Here is a 23,115-nt window from a genome sequence, read left to right on the forward strand (position 1 = left end):
TCTGTCTGCCTTTCTCTCCTCACCCTGTCTGTCTGTCACTGTCTTTCACTCATTCACTCACTGTCTGCCTCTCTTTCGCTCACTCACGAAATCACTCACTCACTAAATTTCTGCCTCTCTTCCTTCTCCTCAGTCTCTCTCTGTCTGTCTCTCTCTGTCTCTATCTCTCTCTGTCTGCCTTTTTCTTTGACTCACTCGCTCGCTTGCTCACTCACTCACTCACTCACTCACTCACTCACTCACTGTCTCTTCCCCCCTCACTTTGTTTATTTCTATCTCTCTGACTGTCTGCATCTCTCTTTCACTCACTTACTGCCTACCACCCTCTCCTCACTGTCTCTCTCTCTCTCTCTCTCTCTCTCTCTCTTACTCTCCTCACTGTCTATCTGCCCCCCTCTCGCTCTTTCTATCTATCTCCATGTTTTCTCACTTTATTCCTCTCTCTCTCTCCATCTCTCTCTCTGTCTCTGTCTCCTTTTCTCTCTCTCGCTGTCTCCATGTTTCTCTCACTCATTTCTCTCTCTCTCTCTCTCTCTCTCTCTCTCTCTCTCTCTCTCTCTCTCTCTCTCTCCATGTTTCTCTCACTGACTCCTTATTTCTGTCTCTCACTTTCGCTCTTATGCTCTTCCACTGTGCGCCCCCCCCCCCCTTTATTATACACCAGCCCCCTCTCTCTACCTAGAACTGAAAGGAACACGGTACAGTGGGACAGAACCGAGCGGATTAAAACAGATAAAAAACAGATGAAATAGATTAAAAGAGAAAAGAACAGAATAAAGCGGGAGGAAAAGAGGAGACCCTGCCAAAACAGACGAGCACAGAAAACACCTGAACACGGGCTCTAGATTCAAATCACAGTAGAACCGAGTAAGAACGGACTCCTGTGTGCGATCGTCTGTGTTACATAACGCCTAAATCCGTCTGTTCATCTGCCGTGACCGGAGCGGAGATTCTCGCGCGCTCCCGCGCCGTTTCCCCCAGCGCGCACGGAGCTCGCGCCCCGCCCCCCTCCGCTGCTCTCCGCGCGCCATACGTCAGCAGCGCTTCCGCTCGGAGCTTCAGCGCAAAAGCGGACCGCTCGCGCAGGATGACCGGAGAAGGGCGGTAACGCGTGCGCGCGCGCGCGTCTGTTTTCATCGTCGGGACAAGATGCCGTGCGCGTGCGGAAACTGGCGACGCTGGATCCGGCCGCTCGTCGTGCTCGTGTATGCGCTGCTCGTGGCCGTGGCCTTGCCCCTGGGCGCGTGGGAGCTCCACAGGGCGGAGGTGTGTCTCAGAACGGGGGGTCGTGAATATGCAGATTATTAGAGAGAAACCCGCGAGCAGAACCCTGAATATACACACTGTGGCTGTGGGAGCAACACTGAAGCCTCATTTCTCTGGTTTACTGTCATTGATCTGTGTGTGTGTGTGTGTGTGTGTGTGTGTGGGTGTGGGTGTGTGTGTGTGTGTTGCAGGTTGGCACACACACTAAGGCGTGGTTCATCGCGGGTGTGTTTGTGTTCCTGACCATTCCCATCTCGCTGTGGGGCATCCTCCAGCACCTGGTGCACTACACACAGCCTGAGCTACAGAAGCCTATCATCAGGTGCAGCTCTCACACATTCATGTTCATTCATGTTTCTGAACCAGCTCTCTTCTCACAGCAGGTGCCTCTGGGTAGTGGAGTCTGTTCTAGAGACAGTATGAGCATCCTATGTTTAGAAAACTGGGCATGGTGTGTGTAGATGTGGGTGGCTGTGCTGAATCGGCTGAGTAAACTGAGGCTCAGCTGTGAACGGAATTAGATCCCGCTGGAGCTGCTGGAGTGATGTGTTTGCCCAACAGAGACATGATAGTGAGGAAGACAGTCCAGAGAATTTTTCTTTCACAGTGTTGCCTCAGATAGGGCTGACCAGTATGTTAGTAAAGGCTACTGCTATAATATACCGTATTACTGTGATATGCAATATATTATAACTTATATAATTAGTGAACTACTAATGCAACAATGTTCAAGATTGCACTGGATTATTTTGACAGTCAGATCCATGAACATTTGGATGTTATTGTTATTTTAGCTGTCTACAGCAGCATATTGGAGTTGAAACGATCCCAAAATGCACATTGTTAGCTTTAATTTGCGGTTATTTACATCCAAATCAGGTCAGCAGGGTAGAAATTACAGCCATTCTCAAACATAGCCACCCATTTTTGATTGCATATCGTTTGCAGTCGATGACTGAAATCTTCAGATATCTTCAGTTTCATCTTCAGTTTTGCCTTCAGTAAGTGTATCCTCACTTGAGGTCAGGTAACTGATTTGCTCGGTGCGGAACGTTCCACTTCTTTGCCTTGAATCATCTTGCATTGCTTGTGCAGTATGTGTTGGGTCATTGTCCCTCTGTCCATCTGTCTATTTGGCTGAATCAGCAGAGGCTATAGCCCTATCCACAGAATTCAGCCTGCTCATTATGTCAGCAGTCACATCATATACAAGAGAACAAGTTCTCCATTGGCAGCCATACGCACCCATGCCTTTACGCAACCTCCACCATCAGCCATACGCACCCGTGCCTTTACACTACCTCCACCATCAGCCATACGCACCCATGCCTTTACGCAACCTCCACCATCAGCCATACACACCCATGCCTTTACACTACCTCCACCATCAGCCATACGCACCCATGCCTTTACGCAACCTCCACCATCAGCCATACACACCCATGCCTTTACACAACCTCCACCATCAGCCATACACACCCATGCCTTTACACTACCTCCACCATCAGCCATACACACCCATGCCTTTACACTACCTCCACCGTCAGCCATACACACCCATGTCACTACACTACCTCCACCACCAGCCATACACACCCATGCCTTTACACTACCTCCACCATCAGCCATACACACCCATGCCTTTACACTACCTCCACCATCAGCCATACGCACCCGTGCCTTTACACTACCTCCACCATCAGCCATACACACCAGTGCCTTTACACTGCCTCCACCATCAGCCATACACACCCATGCCTTTACACTACCTCCACCATCAGCCATACACACCCATGTCACTAGACTACCTCCACCATGCTTGACAGCTGAGGTGGTATGCTTTGGATCATGAGCAGTTCTTTACCTTCTCCATTCTCTTCTCTTCCCATCATTTAAGGTACTAGTTGATCTTTAATCTGTCCCTAAAACGTTGTTCCAGAACTGTATAGGCTTATAAGATATTTTTTTGTATTTATTTGAGGCTTTTCAGTGGATTACATCATCTACCATCTTTATTTATGGAACAGCTGACATCTAGGTATGAAAATGTTTGTAATTCAGACACTGTTTGGATTTGGAGGCAAATACCATGAAACTAAGCTGAAAGTCTACACCTCAAGCTATATTCTTTAGGTGTTTTTGTAATTAAGGTAATATAAACTCCAATGTGCTGTGGTAAACAGCTAAAATAATAATATGTCCAAATACTTATGGACCATCAGAATACCCAAAAGAACCCGCCAGGAATATCTGAGGATGATCATGATGTTCCCAGCGCACAGTAAAAAATACAGTGATTGAAGGCACATGTGTACAACTAGACACTTAAAAAGGAAGGTCCTTCAAGGGTTCTTTGAATCTTAGAGAAAACATCTTAGAGAAAATGGTTTTATATAGAAGCATGAACACTCAAAGAACCCTTTGCATGATTAAAGGGTTCTTCTTCATTGTTAAAGGGTCCCGTCAATCTGAAGGTATTTATGGTATCTGTGTGCAGTAGATGGTTGTATTTGACCTTTTTGAAAAGAAACATTAATGTCGTCTTTCACATTCGAGCTCAAGGTTGCTGGCGGTTTGTTTGCTCCGAGCTGAAGCAGAGTCTCAGATTCAATCACACTTAAAGCGCCAGCTGTATAGAGTTTCAGCTGTGAGTTGTCATTCAGCTTTGATTAGCAGAATGGGCCGTGTCTTTGGTCGTATCTGAATAGTCGAATGAAGCTTCCTTTCCTGCCTGATGTCCTTGGTTTTGCATGATCAGTAGCTCATCAGTAGATCATAGCTCATTGATTTGCAGAATACAGTCAGAAGAGCATGGGTTTGGTTCCTGACTCGCTGTGCTCCAGCCATTGCATGGGTTTAATTTAATGGTGGATTGATTAACTGAACTGTCATAGGGACTTTAAAGAGGTTGTTGTAGAAATAAGTGACTAAATAAGACTAAACTGACAGTACACTATGAAATCCTGAAACCTCCACAGATTTGTATAACAAGGCAGTGCACAATGAGAGACAACAGTACTTCTCCGGACAAATTACTGACACATTTAACCCTGAAACCACCAAAGAAACCTCGGCAAAATGTGAGGAATTCTTTTTTTTTTAAATAAAATAATTGACATTTGATCTAGCATTCATTTTGTGGTTAGTGGTGTATTAGGGCTAACAGTCTACTGACCAGGGAGCTTTTATTAAAATTTAAGTCAAACTCCATTCTGTTATTTCTCAGATAAAGTCCATTACATGGGCATTGGACTGTTTTTAAACAGGTATTTGATGGCCTCTGTAGCATAGTTTTAAATATACACTCTTAGCAAAAAGTGTTCTATATAGCACTGAAAATGGGTTCATTAACTCCCCTTTTCGTGCTATACAGAATCATTTTTAAAAGGGTTCCTTAAAGAACCATATACATCTAGTTTTCCATCACACATCAGAACTGTTTAACCATGTAAGGAACTACTTATGCATTCATATGGTTCTTTGAGTCTTCGTGGTTCTATATAGAACCGCTACCTTTACTAAAGAACCATCAAAGAACCATTTTAGAATGTGCAACTCTTGTATCATGAATAATGACGTACAATATACATAATAACATTTTAGATCTGTCCTTAATTGGAGAAAATAATAGAGGAAGTGGTACATAAACATCTTAATGTTTTTCTTCTCAAAAATTACATCATCTATGAAAAATTTCAGTCAAGCTATACATCAGTTCATGGTACATAAACAGCCTTGGTAAAAGTAGTTAATTACATCAGACTGAATACTAACGAGACTAAAGTATGATTCACGGTCCTTTTTGGACCTTTTTGAGTGCTACATTTGCCCCTGTAGATCCCTATTTACTTTTACACTGAATTGAAAACTTGTTGTGTATATAAAACTTTCACACATATCTGTTGTTACCTTTGTTGAATTTGTATCCAGAAAGCATGACATTAGCTGTGGTGTACCACAAGGCTCCATCCTTGGGCCAGTCCTTTTTTAAATTATGTATGCTGCCACTCAGCCACATCATCAATGATAATGGAGTCAACTTCCATAGCTATGCAGAAGACACTCAGCTATGCACCTGAGCATAAGAGCATAACTATATCCAAAATCTTTCTGATGTGGGCTTGGGCTTTAATGATCCGGAAACATGCTTCTTGAGCGAGCACATTAAAATATCTATAATAATATTTCTAAAATGATTGGAATAATTTACCATTTTAACTGGTTAAACAAACAGAAGCAGCATGTTAAAGATTTTAATTTTAATTTTTGCTTTGTGAAATGTACAGAATAAATTTTCTCCATAATAATTCAGATTCCCATGAATAAGCTCTCAGTATACCAAAGGCCAATATTGCAATAACAGTTAAGAAATTATATAATGTGCACTCCTGTCAAATAATGCATATCTATGTTTTCTTTTTCTTTTAAGAATATTATGGATGGTGCCAATTTACAGCTTAGACAGTGTAAGTAACCTAGTCAGCTACTTTTCCTCACTCTTTTGTTTCTGCATATACATCTACTTTTGAAGTATGTTGAAGCAGACCATTATAGGCCATATGAAAAGTAGTAGGGATGCACCAGGATGATCTGAATTCATCTGGGATGATGCTGATATCCAGTATTTTTCATGTACATAACTGCCTATTTTGATAAATATTTATAAAATTTAGAAATTGGGACTGAAATTTCCTGGATTAGCATTGAAATGTAACATACCTATTTGTAGAGGGTTAGAAATGTAGTGAAATGAATAAAATACAGACTTTTTAGCATAGTAGTCCAGCAATACTGATATAATTCCAATATCTTGCAGTGGATTGCTCTGAAGTATCCCACCATAGCCATCTATGTGGACACATGTCGTGAGTGCTATGAAGCATACGTCATCTACAACTTCCTGATGTTCCTGCTGAACTTCTTGGAGACACAGTACCCGAGCCTGCCACTTATTTTAGAGGTGCAAGAGCAGCGCTCACTACTGCCCCCTTTCTGCTGCTGCCCACCATGGGCCATGGGAGAGTGAGTAAATGCACACAAATAAACATGCTAGAGCTTTAATTGAGCCAGAAGTTTATAACTGAACCCTAGAACATTCTGCCAAATCCTGACTGTAACCTGCTGAAAAAATTCTGTCCACTGCCAAATGAGACCAAACAAAACTGGAGATTTATACATTTTATTTATTTATAAATTTCTTTCTGAATTAGCTCTGTAGTTCTCAGCATTTGTTTATGCATGGTTTATAAAAACACTGTTCAAAAATCATGTGCTCTAGTGCGTGAAATACGCTTTTACTGCCATTACACATCATTATGCATCAGGTCAGAAGCTAGTGTAGATCTATGCATATTTTTAGATTAGATTTCACACAGAAAAATTGTTAACACTAAGATAACAGGGATTTACATTAACATTCTTGGACGTTCTACAACCCCAATTCCTATGAAGTTGGGACGTTGTGTAAAACAAATAAAAACAGAATACAATGATTTGCAAATCCTTTTCAACCTATATTCAATTGAATACACTACAAAGACAATATATTTAATGTTCAAAAGGATGAACTTTTATTATTTTTTATTATTGTTTTTTGCAAATGTTCACGCATTTTGAATTTGATGCCTGCAACACGTTCCAATAAGGTTGGGACAGGGGCAACAAAAGACTGGGAAAGTTGAGGAATGCTCAAAAAAACACCTGTTTTGAACATTCCACAGGTGAACAGGTTAATTAGAAAGAGGTGAGTGTCATGATTGGGTATAAAGTGAGCATCCCTGAAAGTTAGCATCCACTTTGTGAACAACTGCGTGAGCAAATAGTCCAACAGTTTAAGAGCAACTTTTCTCAACGTGCAATTGCAAGGAATTTAGGGATTTCATCATCTACAGTCCATAATATCATCAAAAGATTCAGAGAATCTGGAGAAATCTCTGCAAGTAAGCAGCAAGGTAGAAAATTAACATTGGATGCCCGTGACCTTCGATCCCTCAGGCAGCACTGCATTAAAAACCCATATCATTCTGTAACGGATATTATCACATGGGCTCAGGAACACTTCAGAAAACCACTGTCAGTGAACACAGTTCGTCGCTCCATCTACAAGTGCAAGTTAAAACTCCGCCATGCAAAGCGAAGCCACATATCAACACCACCCAGAAACGCCGCCGGCTTCTCTGGGCCCGAGCTCATCTGAGATGGACTGACGCAAAGTGGAAAAGTGTCCTGTGGTCTGATGAGTCCCCACGTCGTGTCCTCTGGGCCAAAGAGGAAAAGGACTGTCTGGATTGTTTTCAGCACAAAGTTCAAAAGCCAGCATCTCTGATGGTGTGGGGGGGTGTTAGTGCCCATGGCAGGGGTAACTTGCACATCTGTGAAGGCACCATTAATGCTGAAAGGTACATACAGGTTTTGGAGCAACATATGCTGCCATCCAAGCAGCGTCTTTTTCAGGGATGTCCTGCTTATTTCAGCAAGTTCACGTGTTACAACAGCGTGACTTCGTAGTAAAAGAGTACGGGTACTAGACTGGCCTGCCTGCAGTCCAGACCCGTCTCCCATTGAAAATGTGTGGCACATTATGAAGCGCAAAATATGACAACGGAGACCCCGGACTGTTGAGCAGCTGAAGTTGTACATCAAGCAAGAATGGGAAAGAATTCCACCTACAAAGCTTCAACAATTAGTGTCCTCAGTTCCCAAACGCTTATTGAGTGTTGTTAAAAGGAAAGCTGATGTAACACAGTGGTAAACACGCCCCTGTCCCAACTTTTTTGGAATTCAAAATGAGTGAATATTTACAAAAAAGTACAAATAAAGTTTATCCATTTGAACATTAAATATCTTGTCTTTGTAGTGTATTCAATTGAATATAGGTTGAAAAGGATTTGCAAATCATCGTATTCGGTTTTTATTTATGTTTTACACAACGTCCCAACTTCATTGGAATCGGGGTTATAGACAAATCACAGACGGCGTTCCATTTCACAGAAAACTTTGACCATTCCTTAAAAGTCTAGAAGGCCCTGAGGGTTCCACTCTGGTATTAAATACAGGACATTCTGGAGGTTTCTGGGACCCCCAGAATGTCTCACAATCAAAAATCTGGGGGTCCCTGAAAATAAACTTTATGCTGTTTGTTACAGGAAAAATAGACCCTCAGATACAATCTCTTCACCTAGCCACTTCGCCTACAATCGGCAAGCTTTTGTCCTTGATATTCTTACACTACCTAGAGCTGCAGCACTGGTCTGCCTCAAGGTGGTGCTGTAGTATATTCGTTCACTCAGTTGATAGTCTAGCAACTCCCAGAACACCTCTGACAAACTCTACAATGTGCTGCTGCATTTTTGTAAATCTGAGAACTCAATTTCCCAATTTTCAGAGAGGTGGAAATGGTGTTACTCATTTCTCAAACCGACGGAAAAAGAGGAGATATGTATGCTCAATTAATGTGTGGAAGACGGCATTACCAAACTAGAAGAGAGCATTTCCAAAAGAAGAATCGTTAAACCGAACATTTTGTTGCCACTGAAGCTGCATGAGCGCTGCTATAGCAAGTGAGTTAGAGTAGCCACTGGAGTAGCCAGTATTCCAACATGGGAATCCCTGAATGCCTGCCTTCACATGCTAGCCTTTACCCACCTAGGTTGTTAGCATTGTGTGAGATAGTACTATTGAGAGGAAATTGACCAGCTAAATTGGAGGAAACCGGAGGGAAAAAATAATAACAAACTGTTTGAGGCTGCGCTATGAACATTTTTTGGTTATATCAGACAGATATAGCATTATTGAGTCAGGAGGAAAAAATATGGTGGCTGTGTTCTGCTGCAAGTCGGCCTGTAAAGCCTGAAATAATAATTAAAAAGTCAGAGGTGTCGAGTCAGATTTTGTGAAAGTTTTTCAGATCATGTCATACATTTTTTAATATTAACGTCAAACTGTCAGGCTCAAAAGGAATATCCATCTCAAAGTTTCTGTCTCAAATACAACATTATAGTGAGGAAGACATGATGATTGATAATCACTCACATCCTGGGAATAATAATTCACTCACATCCTGGGAAGACACAACCTTCTTCCTCTGAGCCGACATTACAGATTGTTCTCCTGTATGTTTTGTGCAATCACACAGTTCCATAGAGGTCTCCAAATCCCTGAATGGACAGCTTTAAGGTAGTAAAATAAGGAGGAAAAATAAACAGGCTGTGAGAAACTCCTGACCAGACCCAGTACGAATAGTCCTGTTATGTTTAGACAGATATTTCAAGCTCTACCACAGACAAGTGTAGTGTAACGGTTCCAAGACAACATACCCATAAAAGGACTAAATTATGAGAGTTCAGGACTGATTGGTTCTCGTCAAAGTAATTCTCTGCTGTGATTGCTGTAGATGTTTTAGCTGCCAGATATGTGAGGTCAGGGGTAAAAGTTGCTTTCAGTTTGTGTATGAGATGAGATGCAGTGAGGAACAGAGCAGTTCTCCTACAGCAGTGCCACATGAAATGACCTGTATGTTCTTTCTATCTACAGGGTTCTTCTATTCAGGTGCAAGCTGGGAGTTCTGCAGTACACCGCTGTCAGACCTGTCACTACAGTCGTAGCGCTGTAAGAGAAGATCTTACATGTTGGCGTAGTTAGTAATTTAGCATCGATTAGCTAATTCACTCAGCAGTGAATGAAAAATCCATTGCATCCATCTAAATAAAATGTACAATCATGCTACAACATTTTGATACATGTTGCAGCAGCATTCACATATACATGCTTTGGCCTATGTACATCATACACCAGAAAACAGGCCGAACAAAACCAATAATAGGTTGCCAGATTGCCAGTTGTTAATTGTGTGTTTGGAGCAAAAATGTGCTGATTCCAGTTTTGTCAGTACACATATACATGTTGCACTAGTGCACACTGGACGTACAGAAAGTCATGTACACACTTGTGACAGTGTTTATTCTCTTTTTATAGTGTGTGTCAGTTGTGTGGTGTCTATGATGAAGCAAACTTCAGCTTCAGTAACGCCTGGACTTACCTCGTCATCATCAACAATGCCTCGCAGCTGGTACTCATTCTGCCTTTTTATGCGTCTGCACATGTGAATGTGAATTATTCATGAAGCATGTCTTTCATATAAATAGTTAGCTGGATTCCCTACTATGGACCTATTGTACTTTCTCCTCCTTGAGTCAAAACAGGACATATGCAGTTCTTTTGTGCAGGGCCTCATAGCTGTCTAACTGCTTTATATATAAAAACACATTTTTTTTTTTCTATTATTAAACAGTTGTGTTAAAGGAACTAAATGATAAATAGAGTATGCTCAGTGTGTTTTTTATTATTAGAAGCGTTGATCTGCATAGCATATCGCTGCTGTCGGAACAAAAACTCGCATCTCCATTTTTTTCAGTTTTTGACATAGTTTGAAAATTTCTGTTGCCTTTCACATTGTGTGTAAATTTCATGATGAACGGACAAAAAACAATCACCTAAAGTTACTTGGAAAAATGTCTTGTTCCAGTGACATTACATTAAAAGTAAAGCATGTTTTACCATTTTGTTCCGACAGCAGCGATATGCTCGTACCTTTGTTTTTTGTACGTGGTTGATAGTAAAAAGACTTTATTCGTCCGTGTTCATGTGTGACTGCTAAATAATTGAATGCAACAAGTTCACAGTACGAATATCAGCAGCTACTATGACTGTTTCAATAACACACACTTTACTTGAAAAGTTCTTGCTTATAGAAAATCCTACCAGTGATTATAGCACTGAGGTGGCGTTGATGTGCACTTGTATTGTAATTACAATATTTCTTACAGAACTTGAAGGCAGCAATGATCTGTTCAGCTTTAACTTACAACTTACAAAGTTACAGTTATTTTGTTTCAATATCACTTGAGAAGAAGGTCTTTACAAGTAATGCAATACTGTGTTTGTGTGTGTGTGTGTGTGTGTGTTTTAGTTTGCCATGTACTGTCTGCTGCTGTTCTACCGCACTCTGAGAGAAGAGCTGAGCCCTCTGAGGCCTGTTGGGAAATTCCTCTGTGTTAAAATGGTGGTGTTTGCCTCCTTCTGGTATGTTACATGCTCATTTCACACGTGTTGTGGTTGGTTGTTTGTGCTTTTTGAGCTTTTCTTTAAAATATGACTGGATTTCAGTTCAGGACCAGCTTGAGTCACCAGCTCTTTTTTGTCAGCTGCTAACTTGCCCATTTGAATTGATGGACAGCATGTATTCATTGAGCTGTGTTCACTTTGTTGGCAAAACCTGTTTACTTCCACTCACTGGCAAAACCTTCTGTTTACTTCCACTCACTGGCCATTTTGTGAGGTCCACCTACCTATTTTATAGGTGTTAAACTCAGTTCCTGGTGTTCTATAGAGCTCTACAAAGTTTAGCATTTTCCCGACCTAACGCTAAATTCAGCTCACGTGTCAGGTGTAATACTCGTCCTCACCACCAGAGGTCAGCCTCTCCTGAATACTGACATTCTCCCTCGTTGCACCCTGACCCCTCACCTGCAGCTCATTTCACCTGACTATTTAAGGACCTTCAGTACATGCACTCAGTGTGAAGTATTGTCAGTTTACCTACATACCAAGCCTTGCCTTCTCATTGTTTATGGTTTTGGATTGCTTTGACCCTTTTCTGTACTCTTTGACTCTGCTTTGCATCTCCCTTTGGTGTTTTTGCTGGTTTTGGATTTTTCTAGTGTTTTGGATTTTTCTAGTGTTTTGGCCTTTGGACTGTTTTTGACTGGTTTTTGGGGTTATGGATTCTAATCAGTCTGGAGAGCCTTCCTTGCATCATGAAGGCTTCACTAATTAGTGGATGAGTTGAACGGGTTGTTACTGCTACACTATATGGCCAAACGTATGTATACCTTACCATCACATCTATATGAGCTTGTTGGACATCTTCACACCATGGAGCAGGAAAGGGTCTTCTCTGAACCGTTGCCCCAAAGGAAGCATAAATTGTCTAACGTGCCGGTAGTGTTCTCCTGGCATCCATCAAACCTAGATTGTATTCAGACTGCCAGATAGTGAAATGTGGTTCATCACTTCAGAATACACATTTTCACTGCTCCAGTGTCCAGTGTTGGTGTGCTTTACACCACTCCAGCCGATGCTTGTTATTGCACATAGTGATCTTAGGCTTGTGTGCAGCTGCTCGACAATGGAAACTCTTTTCATGAAGCTCCTCACAATTACAGTGCTTATAGTAGACAAGGGCAGCTCTAGCAGGATGTAAATTTCACTTGGCAGTAAGGCCAACGTTATTGCCAGTGTTTGTTTATGGAGAATGCAAGGCTATGTGCTTGATTTTATACACCTGTTAGCAATGGGCATAAAACGTCTGAAATCAGTCATACTCTTGGCTGTGTAGTGTATTACGACACCATAGATGAACAGCACAATTCACTTTATTTACTTAAATGTATACAGCAATGAAATGTGTTTTGTTAGTACTACTTAGCTGAATTATTTATGGTCAAGTTATTGAACTTAAATGGTGCCATGCAATCAGTTTCCTCAAACTATTTGACTATTTGAGTGAGAATGTTAGCATATTGGAAAGTGGTGTTAAAAAAAAGGAGAAAAGGTTTCAGAAGCATGCATCCAGTCATTTATGAACTGTGTCTATGTGGGCAGAAAGGCAGAGAGAAACACGACTGAGAAAACCACTAATATATTAAAAGCACAGGGGTTGTGTTATGGTCTTTCTCTGGAGATGAACTTCTCACAGAACCCTAAATTACTTCACATCAACATCTCATCTGGGGCCGTATTACAGAAACATCCTAACTCTGAAATCTTATCTGAATAGTCACAATGACAACTTCAGTTACTGCTTAATTTAGACGTTACAGGACAGTATTTCCTAAGTTCCTACCTCCAGATAAGAGAATGGTGTTACAGAAGCACCCCAAGTTGACACGCACATTTTCTAAGCCGCTTCTCCCTCAGGGTCACGGGGGGTCCCATCTGTCATTGGGCGGAAGGCAGTATACACCCTGCCCTAACTAGACAGAATTTCCTAAATGCCGTCCTAACTTTAAGACAACCCCAGTGATGTCCTGACTTCTGATTTACGTTTCTGTTTCTATCGTTTTTAAGCTATAGTGACAGGCAGCACAATAAAGCATAACTAGCATAATGAAGGGACAGTTTACAGTACTGTGTGAAAGTTTTAGGCAGTATTTTAAACAATTAACCTCAGCAGTGAGTTTATCACAATATACATTAGAATAGTCATTCATAATTCAAATAAACATAAAAACAAACATCCATAACTTCCCTATTTATTCACTATCTCTATATATATAAAATAGCATGCCTTCCTTTGAAATCATATTTAAGTTCTATAAACGGATACCCTGTAACTTTATTTGTTAATTGTTTAATTAGGTTTTACCCAAAATGTTTCAGCTGAAAGTGCATGTTGAAACCTGAGTATACTAAACCAGCTTGTGGTTTTGTGCTTACTGTACCAATTATACTCCAGCTAACAGGAAGAAAGGATACTTATACAGTAAACCAGGCATAATCCAGCCTAATACTGTATCTGATCATTTCTAAATCACTTTACAAGATTCTATGCTATTTTATTTCTAATTAAGCCACTGTTTTCTGAAGTAACAATATTTTAAAGTTTTAAAAATAGTGTGGGATTAGACTCTTCTACCCACGTGTGTGTGTGTGTGTGTGTGTGTGTGTGTGTGTGTGTGTGTGTGTGTGTGTGTGTTTTCGCTGTAAATGTACTGCCTCTTCATTGAAACCCCAAAGGAAACCACTGTTTGTGAAAATGCACACATGGGCTGGTCTTTACTTTAAAGTTTTAAAAACATGTTGTGAAGGGGCCCCAAAAGTTTAGAAATAGGCACACCACATTATACTAAATAAGCCAGACCTGCCATACTGCCAATGATATATATCACATCAACCGTCAATTTTAGACCAGTCTACCCACCTCTAGGTGTTTTTTATGTGTTGATGTACTGCCTCATGGAACCCCAGAGAAAACCACTGGTTGACAAAATGAGCACACTGGGCTGTCTTTACTTCACGTTTTTTAAAAACATGTTGTCAAGGGGCCCCAAACTTTTAGAAATAGCCAAACACTCTCCTAACTTGAGCCTAAAAAGCTTAAGAAGAGAAATCAGTGTGAGGATGGCTGATACTGAAAGATTCCTGAAGAAAGGACAGCTCAGCAGTTTGTAGCTATAAGGAAGCATCCACTGTGCTGAATTATTTTTGTTGTACTGCACTAGTGACAGAAGTGTCCTCAGAGTCAGATTCAAGTTTCCCAAGTCCACTGCACAGTGCTGCATTAAAGAAAATGAGATTTTGAGCCATGAAAAGTCATTAACAGCTCTAAGAATATTTTTTAAGGCAGGCTTTTTTGCAAAAATAAGAATTTTGGGGTTTTGGTTACTTGGTCCACAATCTGAAAATATTGATTTAATATATGCAGAGGAGAATGTGTAGGGCCTTTTAGGCTTTTAGTAAGTCTAATGGCTTATAAAGATTTTATAATGACTATTATAACCAAAAATAAATACAAGTTTTTTGAGACCTGACAAATAAAAACAGCATATGTGACTTTTTTTTTTGTAAAAATCATATATGCAGTATATGGCATTGTGTGATGTGTTTAAAATAAAGTAAATTAAGTAAACATAAATACAGCATAGTTATACAGGCTTTTTAATGTAAAATGTTGTGCAGAAAAATGGAAAAAAAAAAACTTAAATGGCTGTTACGAGCTTAAATGCTTTTGCTAGTTTAGAAGCTGCGATAAAACAGGCATGTGCATCATTGTTAGTTTGATTTTAGCATATCAAACTAGTGGCAATTAGTAGAAATCAATAGAAATCGGATGAACAAAAGACACTTATTAAGCAGATTAAAGTCCCCTCACCTCCGCATAGGAATCAACATGACAGAAAAATAACAATAATAATAATAATGATTTTAAAAATTAAAAAATCACTGATCTGTATGCTTAAATCACCACACTGGCTAGCCGACCTGAATTATAAGTCCATATTAAACATATTTTAGAACAGTCATTAAAATAGGCTAAAATGAAAATCCAGAATGGCACATTATGCAACTCTAAAAGCTTGCAGGAAATACATCACGAAACAAATACTGAGCATCTAAGTGCTCAACATACTGCTTCCTGTCAAATCCTTTTACCTCCTATCTCATGGAAAGCCAGTGCAACGTAGCACGAGCCCTCCAGTGATGAGCAGAACAGCAGCTACAAAGTCAAAGTGGAGTGATGCTCCAACATCACTGTGCCGTGAATCCTGGATGGTGGTGTTCCTTGTCCAGGATGTAGAAATGAGCACCAGACAACCAGCAATAATGAAGAAGACCCCAGAGATTATCATGACATTTGCTTTGTCCTTAACACAGTCAGTGCAGTTTGCACCCATAAAGGAGAGCGTCAAAGGCAGCAGAGCTGTGATGATGGCGACGACATTCATGTCTCTGGCTACCTGCAGGTCTGAAGGTAGAGCCTGCATGGAGTTGTAGACCGTACACTGTATCTGTCCAGTGCTCTGCACAACACAGATCATCCAGAGGCCCTCCCAGATTGGGGCTCTGCCAGTACCAGCATCACTTACAGCTGAGACCTTCCACATAGGCAGAACACAGGCAATAACAGCAGTAATTCAGCCTGTCAGAGCCAGAGAAATGGCCACAATCTCCTTTCCCCTTGACATGGTGTCTTGTGGACGCTGTTGGCCCTGAGGATAAAAAAAAAGCAGAGAAATGAGGGATCAACATGATATGTTTTCTTTCTTTTCATCAGATGATTGCAGTCTACACTGTGTATGATTTGGTCATACAGTAGTGAAATACTCCAGTGGAGAAATGAGGCAGTCTATCATTGGTCTGTTAGGACCAGCACAGGTGAAGCTAAAACACTACTAACTTAAAAGCACAATGGATGTGCTACAGTGAGTCACTTCCTTTTTACAGAGCACTAGAAGAAACCACTGCTTGACAAAGTGTCCATGCGTTAACTGGTCTTCAAGCTTCTTAAAAACACTAAGTACCCCAATTAAGCAGACACTAAAACATGTAAACATGTTCCTTGTAAAATATGACATTGTGTAGAAGAAGAGTCAGAAGAGGCCATAATTAGACTGAAAAATGCTCCTTTATTTAGCACAAATATGATGCAGACTGTACACACCACCCAAAGATCCCTCTCTGTCTAAATGGAGCATATGGCAGCCACCACAACATATATAGAATTATTTAATTGGCAGATCAACAAGCCAGAAGCTGAATAGGGCAAAATACTTGTGTAAATAGTGCCGTTTTTTTCCGTTTGTTGTACTGCTAAATTATTGCTTGATTTGAGAAGTACTACAGTTGGTGAGCGTCAGCTTCTCGTGTATGCAATAAAGTTGGTGCAACAGCACTTCAGAGGCTACATGATGCCAAAGTTAGCTGTTTATTACAACTGACAACACTGAGCTGCAATTTGGAGTTGAGTGCTCTCCAGGACACTGCGTGGTGCTGTGTAGTTGAGCACAAGCATGGTGGGGCAGAGGCCTGTGGTGAGGCTTGGGCTGGGCGGAGGCCTCAGGTGAGGCTTTAGGCTAGGTGAAGGCCTCAGGTGAAGCTAGGATCAAGTGAGCTCAGGCAACTATTAAAGGGTGGAGTTACACACAAGGGCTAAGGTAGAGTGGGAAAACCAAAACAAGCGAAAACACATGGCCAGAGCCAATGAGGAAGGTAAACAAGAAGGGAAAATAGATAAAGACAGTTAGATTACAATTAGATTAAAATTAGACCAGCCTGTTTTGTGATTTCAAATACGAATGACCTGTGATATTACTCACTGTTTTGGATTATTACACTTGAATTTGTCCCGGTAAACTTGACGCTCACACATACAATACTGCTCAAAAGATTAGAATGAGTTGTCCTTAATTAGTTGATGTATATACAATAATAACAGATGCAGTACAGATTAAATAGTATGAATTTATATTATAGGAACAATATTATCCAATATTGTGTTTCTGGAATAGCAAGACATTATTAATTAATAAGATATTTTGTGAATTTCTGTTTTAGTTATTTATTAGATAAAATTAGATCTCCACTTTTGAAATATGAGTCATTCGTGATCATGTTATTATAACATTCTTGATGTTTTACATATTTCTCTGTCATTTTGGGACAGTTTGAACAGTAGTGTACAGCTGTCTTCTTCACACCACAACCCCCCTTTTATGCTAATTTGAGAAATGTCATCTCATTACATTCAAAACAATGTACAAAAACATGGAGGCACAAGGCAGATTTTATGACGAAGTGACCAGTGAGTGTGCTTATATATAGTTAGCATGAATGGCATGTATTTATAGATGTATTTTTATATGATGTAGTGAAATACCTCAGTAGCCTGCACTAAAAGCCCAAGTGTAAATGCACTAAGATGGAAACTGTAAATAATTATTGTATCTCTATCGCCCTCTGCAGGCAGGCTGTGCTCATTGCCTTTCTTGTGAAGGTTGGAGTAATCTCTGAGAAGCACACATGGGAATGGGAAAGTGTGGAAGCTGTTGCCACAGGATTACAGGTACACACATTAAACTAGAGAAACACAACATTAGTGTATCATGTGCTTGTAGTGTATTGATGGTCCTGTGTGTGTGTGTGTGTGTGTGTGTGTGTGTGTGTGTGTGTGTGTGTGTGTGTGTAGGACTTTGTTATCTGCATAGAGATGTTCCTAGCTGCAATTGCGCATCACTACAGCTTCAGCTATCGTCCGTATGTACGTGAGGATGAAGAAGGCTCCTGTTTCGACTCCTTCCTCGCCATGTTGGATGTCTCAGATATACGTGCTGACATCTCAGAACAAGTTCGCAACATGGGTACATATCTCCCTTCTTCTTTTCATATCATGCACACTCATCCAAATCAAAATTAAAGCAGTTTGTTTTGGCTATTTCTAAGTGACTATACATTCATTCATGTTGTAGGTTGGAGTACATTGTACATTGTTATTCATCTGGTAAAAGTTGGGTATCATTCTGTAATTGGTGTCATGCCAATATTAGCAACTCTGGGTCTAAGTTGGATTTAAGATAAAAAGATGGGGTTTTCAGAAATTACTGTAACCCTAACCCTTAATTACACAAAAATGTACTTTACTACTACCAATGCAACTTAACAGCCACACTTGACAAATCTTGCTAGTTTATTTGGGGTATTTTATGTACTTGTCTGTCATTTCATAGCATAGCAGTACTAGCTTGCAAAAGCTATAGAAAAATACATATTTTGGCTCCTAAACAATCTCATAATTCAGAGAATTCAGTGACAGTGGAAAGAAATTGCATAGAACAAAAATGTATCAAGTTAGTTTTATGAAAATCTCTTTCATTTTTGACATAAACGTAATACAGCTCATGGTGTTGTTAAATTTAATTATGTTTCTTGTGCTTGGAAAGTGTAGAAGGTAGGCCCTTAAAAGCATGTTCATATGTAATTCAGGACATATAATGTCAGGTTGTAGTCAGTGTGCAAAATACCCCCTGGTATTCTGCGGGTGCCATGTTGGTTGGCTACTCCAGTATTTGCTGGCTGCTAACTCCCTCACTATAGCAGTGCTTCGATGGCAGCAAAATGTTTGGTTTAATGATTCTTCTTTTGGAAAAGCTTTTTTCTAGTTCTGTGTAATTTTCCACACATTAATTGAGATCTTAAACATCTCTTTTCTCTTTGGTTTGAAAAATGAGTAATATTTCACTCTTTCCACCAAATCAAGTTTTCAGATTCACAAATATACTGAGGCATATTGTAAATTTTTTTTCAGATGAATCCCACGCATAGTTACAGTTGCTAGGACAATAAAAACCAAATGGGTGAACCAATTCGCTACAGCACCACCCTGAGGCTGACCAGTGCTGCGTCTTTAGTTAGTTAGGAATACCAAGGACAGAAGCTCACTGATTGTGGCTGAAGCAGCTAAACAATGACGTTTCCTTGAATTTATACTTAAGCATCTAAGTTTCCCTAAAGGAGAACACAATAAGTTTGATTTCAGCAACCCCCTCAGAATTTTTGATTTTAAGACATTCAAGAGGTCCAAGAGGTTAATTAGGAATTCTGTATTCCCTCACGACCCCCTGTATTTCATACCTTGGTTGCAGTTAAAATCTGTTGATTGTGTGTATAAGGTGTTTTTAAAGTATGTGTGTTTTTGCTGCAGGTCGTACTGTGTTTGGACGTCCCCGTAAACTGTTCTTTGGTTCCGAAGCGGACATCGTTCAGGGCGAACACACTGGCCTCCTCTCAGGGTCATCTCATGAACGCCTGGGTGTAGATCCCCTCTCTGTCCCCGCCTCCCCAAAGGGTCAGTACCAGGGACTGGGACAAACAGACACGCCTCGCTCACGCTCTGCCCCTGCCGGCTTTAACCCCTCCTCCTGGAAGAGTGACAGTTGCCCAGTGCCCACGTCCACCTGTCAGAATACAGGAGTGAAGTCTTAGAGCACTGATCACTCACATAATGAAAATGCAAAAACAGCAAGTTTGAGTTACACATAAACAATATCAGACTTATTGTTAAAGAGGTGAAGGATACATCAAACTGAGCATATTTGTGTGTGTGTGTTTTTTTAATGCTGTTTTTTTGAACATTAATAGTTGTGAAACAGCTGAATTGGCAGTAATGCAGGTTCAGTATTATGTGATAATGTTTGCTTTGTGAGTTATAACATGACAGGGTTATTGTAAGCTTTGAAAAATATGCCATGATATTTCTGAAATGTGATATTGTATGTGTGTGTGTGTGTGTGTGTGTGTGTGTGTGTGTGTGTGTGTGTGTGTGTTTCCTAACAGACTGAGTAGAGTTGGTACCACTTATATTCTAATATACTGTATCCACAATTATATAATACATAATATACTGTACTGTTTTACTTCTATTTTGTATTTCAATAAACAGTATCACATGGCTGCATAATCATACAGAGAATCACAATATATTTATATATATATATTAATATATATATAATATATATATTATATAATATTATATATATATATATATATATATATATATATAATTTATTATATATATATATATATATATATATATATATATATATATAATTTATTATATATCAGACTTTTATTTATTTATTTGTTTGTAAAGTTTAAGTCCTTTGCTGTGGATTTTGCAACATTTCAAAATAAAGCACGCACTGTGCTATTACTCTTACTCTTTCTAAATTATAGACCGGCCGGACCTGACACCACTTTTTTATGTTAATTCAACAGTTTTGGGATGAGGGTCTCATTTGTCATATATTTCTTTTCATAATGTACTGAATGTTTTCAGTATGTGACATGTCTGGACTGCAGGCTGGAGAAATTTGGCCCCTGGACTCTTTTATTATAGAGCCATGTTGTAATATGTGCAAAATGTGGTATTGCATCGTCTTGCTGAAGTAAGCAAGGCCTTTGCTGAAAAAGACGTCATCTGGATGGCAGCATATGTTGCTCCATATCCATATATCGTGTAGCATTAATGGTGCCTTTACAGATGTGCGTCACCCATGCTGCATGCACTAAGGCACCCTCAAACCATCATAAATGCTGGCTTTTGAGCTGTGTGCTGACAACAAACCAAATGGCCCCTTCTCCTTTTTAGCCAGGAGAATTGGGCATCCACTATTTTCAAAAAGAATTTAAAATTGTGATTCACTGGACCACAAGACACTTTTCCACTTTGCCTCCGTCCATGTTAAATGAACTTGGGCCTGAAGAGGGCGGCAACATTTCTGAATCCTGTTTCCTTCATGGTTCCTTTCTTTACATGGAGTTTTAACTTGCATTTGTGGATGCAGTGATGAAATGTGTTCTCAGGCGATGGTTATCAGAAGCCCATGCAATGTTTTCCACTACAGAATTAGTATCTGTTTTAATGCAGCTAAGGGCCCGGACATCACAGCCTTTAAATATTGTTTTTTGGAAACCTTCACATACAGAAGTTTCTCTGGATTCTCTGATTCTTTTATTAACCATAGATAAAATCCTCAAGCTCTTTGCTATTGTAAGTTGCAACTCTTTATTCTTGAATTGTTGCACTATTTGCTCACACAGTCTGTCACAGAGTGGTGATCCCCTCCCCATCTTCACTTCTGCAACTCACAGCCTCTCTGGGATGATCCTTTTTATACCTAGTTATGTACCTGTTGACAATTAACCTAATTAGATACAAGATGTCCCACCAGGTGTTTGCTTAGCATTGCACAGCTTTTCCCTGTCACAACTTTTTTGAAATGTATTGATGGCAAAAAATTCAAAATGGGCACATAGTTTTCAAAAAACAATAAAAATGTCTCAGTTTCAATATTTGATGTGTTGTCTCTGTACTATTTTGAATGAAAAAATATGGTTCAAATGATTTGCACACCAATCCAATTATGGTGGATCAAACGAAGTCAGAGGGGATCCATATATGTGTTCATCTGCATGAGCCAAATAAAGCAGTCATAATGGAAATCTACTCTCTGCCCAAATGTGGCTAACTACTTTGATGACATCATTGTCTGGGGTTGTTCACTGGAAGAACCTAATCAAGCACTGGAGGCTTTACTTCAGTGTCTCAAAGATGCTGATCTGCAGCTAAACAAATGCAGTTTCAGGCAACGCAGCCTGCACTTTCTTGGCCACACAATAACAGCAAACGGAATTCATGCTGTTCAGTTCCATTCTTTCCTGGGGCTCCTATCATGATACCATAAATTAATTCCTAAGTTTGCCACAGTGGTTGAGCAGTTAAATGCATGCCTGCAAGCAGAGATTGGATGGGCTTGGTCTGAAGAGGCTCAGGAGAGCTTCACTAAACAGTTGTTGATAAACGGACCCACCTTTTCCATTTTTTGATCCAGACCCGCCTACTATAATTTTTACAGGTGTGTCAGATTATAGACTGGGTGCTGCGTTTTCACGAATCCATGCAGACTACTAGGCCTTAACTACACTGCTGACCACAAAAGGGACAAATCATGCTTGCATGCAAATAGCTTAATGGACCACTCATTTACTTTGTTTTGATTACATACTACAATATCTCTGGATCACAGAATTGATTGTTGCTCATGATTGTCACCGCCTACTACCTCTGACACAGAACACAAGTCCGCTGCCCTGCTGTCCACTGTGCTGACCACCGTACCTTGCAATGAGATTGCTGCTGCTTCTGTTGGCTGCCCTGATCTTCTTGCACTGTGTGCACAGGTTGTATGTGGCTGACCTCTTGTGTTCTGGACCCAGACCTGTGCTGTTATTGTAGTGTATGACATGAGCTTAGTGTGCAGAAGGTCTTTGTCTTCAGAGGTTCCTGTCTGGTGGTCCCTACAGAAATGCATGAGAGGTCATGAAAGCCACCAATGCGTAAGAACAGAGCCACACTTCTGTGATTTGTACTGGGGCCCTAACATTGATGATCTTGTCAAAGAAAGGCTAGTACCCGCTAGCTGAAGAGTGCCAAGCCCTCAGTCGTCCCTCTCTTTTAACCTATTCTTCTGGACCATGGAAAAGGCTGGCAGTGGACATTGTAGGTCTGTTTGAGTCTGCTACATGACACCATCGATACACTGACCCTGACAGACTATTACAGTAAATGGCAACTGGTGCCACGCAATCACATGATGGTTGGTGGTTCATTACACTCCCTATGTTCTTATTTAACTTTCTTTTCTTTAGCATCCTCTGGTGCTTATCAACTTCTGGTTGTATGATGATTTATTGAAGTATGTAGCTGCCCATGTTTCATATATCAGTCTATAACAG

General features: G+C 40.3%; 1 protein-coding gene and 1 pseudogene across 1 annotated transcript; one reads left to right on the top strand and one right to left on the bottom strand.

The window, feature by feature from the left end:
- Positions 1-1,001: 1,001 nt before the first annotated feature.
- On the top strand, positions 1,002-20,289 carry LOC108435576 (transmembrane protein 184C-like). The gene is made up of 10 exons (XM_017711515.2): positions 1,002-1,266; positions 1,458-1,588; positions 5,696-5,732; positions 6,083-6,288; positions 9,799-9,873; positions 10,240-10,333; positions 11,234-11,346; positions 17,788-17,887; positions 18,011-18,182; positions 19,523-20,289. Exons 1-10 carry the CDS (start codon positions 1,150-1,152, stop codon positions 19,801-19,803), a joined length of 1,326 nt encoding a protein of 441 aa, XP_017567004.1. The 5' UTR covers positions 1,002-1,149; the 3' UTR covers positions 19,804-20,289.
- LOC119264001 lies at positions 15,332-16,010 on the bottom strand (annotated as a pseudogene).
- Positions 20,290-23,115: the final 2,826 nt, after the last annotated feature.

Source organism: Pygocentrus nattereri, chromosome 9, assembly GCF_015220715.1.
Source record: "Pygocentrus nattereri isolate fPygNat1 chromosome 9, fPygNat1.pri, whole genome shotgun sequence".
In the NCBI taxonomy this organism is placed as follows: domain Eukaryota; kingdom Metazoa; phylum Chordata; class Actinopteri; order Characiformes; family Serrasalmidae; genus Pygocentrus; species Pygocentrus nattereri.